The sequence below is a fragment of the Arachis ipaensis genome, chromosome B03, assembly GCF_000816755.2.
Source record: "Arachis ipaensis cultivar K30076 chromosome B03, Araip1.1, whole genome shotgun sequence".
Classification (NCBI taxonomy): Eukaryota; Viridiplantae; Streptophyta; class Magnoliopsida; order Fabales; family Fabaceae; genus Arachis; species Arachis ipaensis.
The window spans coordinates 9,719,286-9,728,064 of record NC_029787.2 but is presented as its reverse complement, the minus strand read 5'-3'; the positions used below and the strand labels follow the sequence as shown (position 1 = coordinate 9,728,064).

General features: G+C 33.8%; 2 protein-coding genes across 6 annotated transcripts in view; one reads left to right on the top strand and one right to left on the bottom strand.

The window, feature by feature from the left end:
- The window catches only part of LOC107628707 (ENHANCER OF AG-4 protein 2), a 15,116-nt gene extending 8,261 nt beyond the window's left edge, over positions 1 to 6,855 (top strand). Inside the window, exons 9-15 of one of the 5 annotated variants that reach the window (XR_002358797.1) lie at positions 38 to 533; positions 794 to 889; positions 980 to 1,081; positions 1,838 to 2,013; positions 3,838 to 3,943; positions 5,847 to 5,981; positions 6,643 to 6,855. Coding sequence is in view for 2 of the 5 variants with exons in the window: in XM_021118089.1 (XP_020973748.1) it covers positions 38 to 533; positions 794 to 889; positions 980 to 1,050 (663 nt within the window). In the remaining 3 variants the exon portion in view is untranslated. Of the gene's footprint in view, positions 1 to 37; positions 534 to 793; positions 890 to 979; positions 1,082 to 1,837; positions 2,128 to 3,837; positions 5,046 to 5,846; positions 6,182 to 6,642 lie in introns of those variants that run through there. The other 4 variants (XR_002358796.1, XR_001617851.2, XM_021118089.1 and 1 more) reach the window with 4 other exon arrangements.
- Positions 6,611 to 8,567, bottom strand: LOC107632216 (lysM and putative peptidoglycan-binding domain-containing protein 1-like). The gene is made up of 3 exons (XM_021117145.1): positions 8,116 to 8,567; positions 7,663 to 7,748; positions 6,611 to 7,211 (listed from the first exon to the last, which is right to left on the bottom strand). The coding sequence occupies exons 1-3, from the start codon at positions 8,299 to 8,301 to the stop codon at positions 6,611 to 6,613; spliced, it is 873 nt and encodes a 290-aa protein (XP_020972804.1). The 5' UTR covers positions 8,302 to 8,567.

The following is an 8,779-nucleotide window of genomic DNA, read 5'->3' as shown; positions in this document are numbered from 1 at the left end:
TAATTGCTGATATTAGCAAACACTTCCCTCTGTGCAGGGTAATCAGTTTGTTCAAATGGCTGGGAATGCTTTTCCTGGAGGTCACGGTAATGCAGTTGCAAAGAATGAAATATTCCCACAAGCAGCTGCTTTTGCACCAACAGCAGCCTGCAGCACCCAGGAACCACCTTCTGGTTTTAACCCTTCAAGGCAATTAGAATATGGACAAAATGATATGTATGCAAATGTGCAAGTTCCCCAAGCCAACCATCAATTTCAACAGAGTAATCTACCGTTTGCTCAAAGACCAGGGCATCCTGCCCCACCCCAAAGTTCTTCAAGTCAGTACTCTTTTCCAAACCCTACAGTTCAGCAGCATCCTCCACATTCATTCCATCCACCTTTCCCTTTGCCATCCATTCCAGATGGCCGGAGGCAATTTGTTGCTGATGACCAATGGAGAATGTCGTCAAGTGAATTTAAAACAAACAATCAACACGGTGTTTGGAGAGGGCAAAATCCTTCATGCTCTGGTCCACCCTTTGGGCAAGAAGGTACATGAATATATGTAGCTTAGCCTACCAAATATATGAATTATGACTGTTTAACTTTTATTATGCATGTATCATTTACTAAAGTCAGTTATGAACTTATGGTGGTATCTTACCTTTATTATTTAAAAAGATAATAATTTAGATTTGTTTTATTTTCACCATGGGTGGTTTGAATCTCTGTAGCTATCAGTGTGTGTTTTTTGTAATGACAATTTGAATGTTGTAAAATGAATGTTTTGTTTTTGGTAATGGTTATGAAGGTCATTTCCGGCCACCAGTTGAAAGACCACCAGTAAGCAACATAGGCTTCCAGCATGCAATGCCAAATAACATACCTGCTGCTCCACCAACATCAGGTCACTAGATAATTTTCACATTGCACTGATTATCTTAATTCTCTGCCTACTGTGTTTGAACATATGATATGGATCAAACAACTTCTTCAGGACATGGTATTCCCCAGATGTTGCCTTGTAGGCCTGACATGCCTGCTCTGAATTGTTGGAGACCGACTTGAAATTTTACTGGAGTATTCTTAACAGTATCATGTAAGTTTTTTTTTTCTTTTATTATTTTCTTGTTTTAGAACAATTGATTTCTGCATAATGGTTTGTCTGTTTAGCTGAACTATACATCACAATAGCCAATTGTTTAATTTTTTTCAGTTATCTCTCAGATAAAAGTGCATGACGTATGAAACTGTTAAATGGAATGCTGTATCTCTATTGCTCACATGAGGCTGTTATGTTGAAAATCTTGGATGTGCTTTGCAAAGTTTGCAAATTGTTGGGGACATTTTTAGTTTGATCATCATTCCGAACTTGTGTCTTTGTGCTTGCATGGATTCAGTGACAGAAAAATTTGAGATATTGCTTTCCCCAATTTGTTTGTTGTACTCTTTTCCCCTTTCCAGTAAATTTTGCCTTTCATTAAAAATAAGAAAATAAAAATGAATGGCAAGAAAATAGGGGGAAAAGATTCATATCACATGATTGAAAGTCTAAATATTGTTAACATGTCTTTTTAAAAATCATAAGTATAGTCATACACTTAATTATTTGAGTTTGGATTGGATTTCCTCATTCATGGATCTTTCCCCAAACTTCTCCATAGTTTATTTCTCTACACACAAAGAGAAAGGATTTGTTTATTATACATGGTATTCATGTACTGAACTTGGTAGTAGAAGGTTTTAGGTTATTACTGTGCTTGTTCAATTTTCATTCAAGGAAAAAAGAACGTGTTTCTAAGGTTCTCTTCTTTCTTTCCACTGCACTGATTTATGCCTTCGTGTTATCTTTCAGTGGTCTTGCTGGTGGATCACATTCAAGGTTGCATATTGTGCCTCCAAAGTTAGGTTCACCTCAAGAAATTTTTGAAAACTTGTGGAGGCTTTTTGGCAGGGTTGTGTATATTGTAATTTTCCTGACAATGTATCCCAGAAAGATTTGCTTCCATTTTAGGCCCATATTCTGACTTGGTTAGTTTATCTGTTTCTCATCCCTTGTAATTATTACTAACATATATATATATTATAGATCTTCAGTTTCAAGTACCCAATTTTGACTAGAATAAACAGATGTTAATTTTACCATCAGCTTTGTTTATTTATTTTCAAATTATATTTTTCCCTTCTCTTGCATTTTCTTAATAAATAGCGCCTTCTAATGACCCGACTGCCTAGAATTATAAGCTCTCTACATGTGAAATTGGTTTTGTATGTTTTTGCATAGAACTATTTTTGTCATGTTTATCAGGGAAGAAAATAAATTGGGCTGATTTGTGCATAATGTTAATATTCTCGTTCTTCTTAATTTTGTACAACTGAACCATCATTTTAGTTATGCATTCATGGGCAGCTCCTATTTCCTTTCTCCTTGATGCTATGCTTTGGAGTACTAACTAGATTCTAAAGCTTCATTGAAACCTTCTTTTCTTTTTTTTGTTTAGAAAATTATAATCCTGGTGTCAAGTTCTAGGAAATAACTATGTATCTAAAATTTGAAATCATCATCATCTACAAGAAACTAATGCTTCCTACCTTTATTTACTTACCATTCATTTGCAAATTTGCTTATAGAATGTCTTTTATTATTATTATTACACAGACACACACACACACATATATATATAGCCATCCATGTGCCAGAGGTGGGTGGATGGTGTATCTAAATCTATGCCATTTAAGCAAATTGCTTTGATGCTGCCCTAGATTGGCATCTTCAGTTGCATTTGGCATTTACTTTTCTAGCGATGTAACTTATTCTCAGTTGCTACTGTCTGGTTGTTGGTTTGAATAGTGCATGTTTCATTCTCTCCCCTTGATCTTCCTTTATTTCTTTTGCCTTTTTTTTTGTATGGTTGGAATTTTGGATTCTTTGAGAGCAGTTGTTAATATTTGGTTCGTGGTTGCTGAATTGTACTAGCGTGTGAACATTCCAGGATTTATGGCCATCTGAACTAGGATTACCTTACAGTAAACATATATAGAACTTTCTTTTGTATAGGATGTCACATAAAATAGGGTAAAGATTTAGGGGAAAAAAAGAAGTGAATCATCTCTAAACAATTTTGCAAACTTAAGCAGAATTAAATGACATTCTCTGATTTCCCAATGAGTAGCAGTACTTGTTTATTTTAGGAACACTTGGGGGCCATTTCTTGTCCTTCTAAACTTTGACAAAATGCCTAAAAAATTAGTGATGTCACAGTAGCTTTTAAATGAATATTTGAGAGTAACTTTTTCTTTTTGGTACAATGGGAGTAACTGTAGAAGCTATCTGTTTGTTGATAAACCATTGCATGATCTTCATCAAAATTACAAAGAATTGCTGTTGGCATCGTTTCTTGTGTAATTTATATTAATTGAAAATCACTTTCACTTCTGCAAGTAGTGTTTTTATGTACAAGCACAAGAAGCTATGGCTTGATAATATAAATATCGTATCATAATCTTGACACCTTGTATTTACCGGTTAATCCTGCTCTTGTTTGCTGTTAATCTTTTTTCTTTCATGTCCTATGCGATGGCTTTACATTTCGATATTTCGCTTGTAAATTTGTATTATGTGGAACAAGGCTTTGTTGTTGTTGATGCATATTTCTGGTATTGTTATAAGAATTTAACATTACAGTTTGTTCCCCGATGTTTTTTCAACCAAAAAAAAAAAAATTTGAACCCCTTTTTTTTTTAATGAAAGAGATGGCTCTTATAATCCGCTTTTAGGGTACACACACATGTTCTGTTATCCGTTAACAATTCTTTATTCATGGAGATGAATTCTGAATAACTTGACTGTTTCAGGTATTGGCAAAACAAAGATGGTTATTGCTATGTCATGTTTTGAATGTGGTCACTGAACAAAAAATAAGGTCAACTTCATTGCTTGCAATGACTCCTTCTCATTGAGGTAAATATTTGTCATGGAATTTCGTAGCAGACAACACGTTAGTTTATTAGTTATGTATTTTTAGTTTTTAACTGACTTCCTTAAGTTCCTTTCTAGCAGTAGCATCTATAGTTGTAAAGACGGTTCTCATGATGTTTTGAGAATCTCTAGTAAAACATCTCAAGCTAACATAGTATTGTACATTAAAATGTCTAGGTTTCTTTTATAGATACTGTTTAATGCATACATTTCGCCAGGCAGAAGAGCATAGTTTCTTTAATTCTTGCATAAGTGGAAATAGGAAAGTTTTGTTAGGAGCTGCATAGATGTTTGGTCTTTGGCTGATTCTACCTTTTGCCAATTGACTCTATTCAAAAATGATCTTTACAAGGACTGAAACTAATTAGTTTGTCGTCACAAGTCTATTTCTGACATGTTGAACTTGCTCACTGGGATGTAGTGTATTGAGTTATCTACATAAGTAAATATGTCCTGTCTGTAAAAGTGATCAACTTTTCTACATCTTCATATTGTGAAATCATGTGATCCCATCCTGATCGACATCAATTTGGTTACCGTATTTAGCGGCATTTTCTGGTGAATTTCTGCTGGATTGCATCCAATCAGCATTGTTTTCCCCCAAACCTAATTTCTGATGCTAGATCAAGATGCTACCTGAATGCATTTTTGGATTCTATTTAAGCTACCCTAATGCTCATTAAAATAAGCAGACTCTTGTCTAGAGATCATGCATAGTATCAGTGTTGCAGACATCTAAATTGAATGCGGCTTTGTAGCTGGTCATCATTGTATGTGTTACATAGGTTATTTTTTGACATAGAAGTTGTTATCATGACTAATCATAAGTTGTGATCGTCACTGTGAGTATATTCTTCATTTTTTTCTCTTATTTTTCTATCATGGGTTCATGGGTTTGAGGGTTTTTCATACTCCTGAGGCATTCACTGTCCATCACTGGCTTCAATCGTCAGTATTCAATTTGCAAAAGTTCCCTTACCTTGGAGAGTGTAATATGCCACGAAGGTTGTGTTTGGTAGATGAATCAGGACATAAATATATAAGATGGAGACACAAAAATTTGTCTTTCAGAAGGACCCAAAAATAAAAAGAGAAATAAAAAAATACGAGACCTTTTTAATTCCTGTCTTCAACTTCTAATAGTGTTTTTTGTCTCTGTTTGTGGTTTTTTATTTCTAAGAGCACTTGGTAAAATCTGTGTTCGATCATTGAAACCTATGGAGCATATGCTTTCATCTTATTTAACTAATCCCTCATCCTTCTCACTCTCTTACCATTTGGCTGTTTCATAATATACATAAAGTAAAACAATACTATGGGTTTCTTGTTTGTCCAACATGAATGGTTACCAAATTAAAAGTTGAACGAAGAAGTATAATAATATATTGTGATTCATACTGAACTGATGCAAGGTGAAAGGATGATACACTGGTGTTCAATCTTGCAACTCACTTGGTTTGTAGAACATTCAATTCAAATTGAGCTGGGACTATGCTAACAGAATGAATTTGTAGGTCTTGAACTCCTAATAATAGGTGTATTACTAACTAAATGAGAGAATTGCACTGAACACATGCAACGCATCGTTTGTGTAAATTGTTTGATTTGCATCTAGTATGTTCTATTTTGAATTTGGATCTCCGAAAAGTGAGTATTTCAGTGTAAAAGGTTTTACTATTGGATCAAGAAAATTAAAAATGGGAATAATTCCATTTTATTGAATTAAGTAAAATTCTCACTTTAAGATCCCAACTCTTCAATTATTGGCACATGTACCCTTTGATATGGTCATTAGTCATTACATTCAATTATTGCTATTATTATATATCATCGATGTAAATAATAAGTTATGGGGTTCGTCACAATATCAAAATGATCGTGTAAGATTAACTCGAGGCTGGCCAAAGTTTGGAAAAGAGAGTTTGCATCAAAATTCAACGACGACATTAGCATAGAAGGAAACGATCACAGGGTATTTCTGGAACAATGCAACTACGATGTATCCGCTTGATTTTCTAAGGTGAACAAATTGAATTTGCCAAACAAAAATTGCACTTGGGTCTAGTCTTTTATGAGCATCATTGATAGGTCTTGGCTTTATTTATATTTTCCAATGGGTAGCATAGCCACGCCTTAATCATTCCTTGAATCGTGTAATTACCTTTCATAAGTACCAATGCTGTAATTATTATTGTTGTAATTGTGCAGCTTATGTTACTTATAGTTTGTTGTTTTGTCTTTGTAGTCTGACTATATTTTCCTACTGCTAGAATATTTGAGAAGCGTCACAATATCTCGCTGTGATTCCGTTTTCTGATTACATAATATAGAAATTCTTATGTGCAGCAATATATATTCTTATACCACTCCAATGGAGCTCATAACTAAATTATGGATATACGTAGTAGCTTTTTTAAAATCAACCTATAGCGTTATGGACAAATAATATTGTAGTAGTTAAAATGGTTTAAAGGGGTTAAATTATAATTAAAGGAAAATAAATTTTAATACATACAAACAATTACTAAATTATGATTGGTCTACTTCATCTTGGTTTCCAAACCAGAAATTTGAAGTTAGGATACCAGAGAAATTTTCTAATTTTCTTTTTTCTTGTCACTTTTTGCTTTTAACTTGGTAAGGAAAAAACTAATCAATTGCAGCTTTGCTTGTTCTTCCAGTTGAGGTTGGTTTTGGAATTGAGAATAACATGAAATAATCTTGTTTCATGTTGCTCCTTGAATTAGACCTCATGTTTGAAGAATTGGTGTTATCTTGAGCTTGCAAGCATGAAGTACTTGATGATCTCCTCACACCATTTACTCCATCAATTAGAAAATCACCTCCCATGTGCAATGCAATCCTGCTAGCAGATTTCTGTCTCAGAGCTAAGCTATTTCCTTTTCTTGATGGCAATCCAACAATACTCTCTTCCTTCATGAGGATCTCTGTAGCCCTAATGTCCGATTCAGTACTCCGTTTATTGTTGTTGTGCTCCATCTCTGACTTCTGCATAACCTCATCCATAATGCTTTCAGCCAAACTCCTAGATTTCTGGTGGTGACATGGCCGATTGGAGGTTGCCGAATCCAATGAATCTTTGCTGCAAGTTGTTGCCTCCAAGTCTGTTGGTACAGTTCCATAATAGCCTTGTGAAGCGTTCATGGATGCAGTGAGCTTCTGTCCAGAAGAATTTGCTTCTAGGGACCGGAATGATTCAGACAGTTTCGAGCTTGCTACATCGATTGGACTGTGACCAGAGTTACAATATCTAAAATCAACAATAATTCAAATGCTAATGGAAAATAATGATTTTGAAGGGAAGTTTGTATTGAAATCTATAAAAACAAGTATATAAAATCTAATTACTCAAATATATTTACCCAGGTTATGTTCATATCAAAGAAAAGAAATTGAGAGACAAACATGTTAATGTTCATAGTTTGACCTATATAAGCAATTTATATGGTAACAATTTAAGTTTATGCTTGTTTAACCTTTTTGTATAAAGATATTCCAAAATGTTCATTTAGACAAGGAAATACTTAAATATCATAATTTGAAAGCTTAAGCATAAATGAACGATGATCAAGTTATCAAACTTTTGCATGGATAGCGCCCTAACAAGAGCTTTCTGAAAGCATAAATAATTGTCATGTTCTGAATTGAATAAACTTATGAAAAAGGAGATTGGAATGTGCCTTCCAGGTAGAGGAATGTGGAGGGTCCTTAAAGCAAACATTTGACGATCTGTAACAAGCCCGTTCACCTTTTTTATATCTGCAACCTACAGTTTCCCAAAGCAAATTAAAATGCTCAAAATTCTAGACAGAAAGAAGCAAACAAAAAAAAATTCAACAATTATTTTAAATACTGTTTGCAGGATGCCAAAAGATTGTTTTTAGGAGTTTTGTGGATAATAATATATTGGTCAAATTTATTCTTAAAGTCTAATATTAAATCTAATAAATGATTAAAGCATATGATAAGTGATTGGTATATGGTACTACAAAAACTTTAATCACCATATCTAAGAGTTTATTGCGTGAATAACGTCTCATATGATATACAATAAAACAGTTACATGACATGCATGGAGGCTGATTTATAAGTGACATTTTCATCACGAAATTCCTAAAAAGATAACCTAGTACCTCAACACCATACTTGATTGCAATGCCAGCTAACGTGTCCATTTTGGATATAGAATGTTGGATGCATCCAAGTGCAATAGGAGGTGATGCACAAGAAGACATCATTTTGGGAACCTTTTTACCATATCCACATGCAAATTGATCATGATAATACCCATTAGTCTCTTTCCACATAAACATTTCCATTTTGAAAATCACTTGAAAAAGAAGAGAACGAAAAAATATAAAATAAAATTGGAATTCAACAACACAAAAGCATTTGAAATGTGTCAAAATGAAAAGGGTATCTGTTTTATATAAAAAGGAATCAGATTGGGATGCAAAGGTTGAGACTTTGAGGGATGGAAAATGTGGTTGGTTGTAGGAACAAAGTCCCTCAACTAAGCATGGATTTTGGGACAAGTTAGTTTGAGAAACAAAATTTGTTGCTGTTTTTGGGAAACTTTGTTAGGTTCTCTTTCTTGTCAAACAAATAAATACTTTTCTCTAAAAACAATTTAATAAATATAATTATTCTTGTATTCATAATTGATAGGTTGGAGGAAAAGATATTAATGGTTTGTAAGTTATTAACGGTGATCGTTCTTTCCAATATAAAACAACCCACTGAAATTGTGGCCTTTGAAAACATTGGATCATGGGACGTATTTACGGTGTTCTAGTC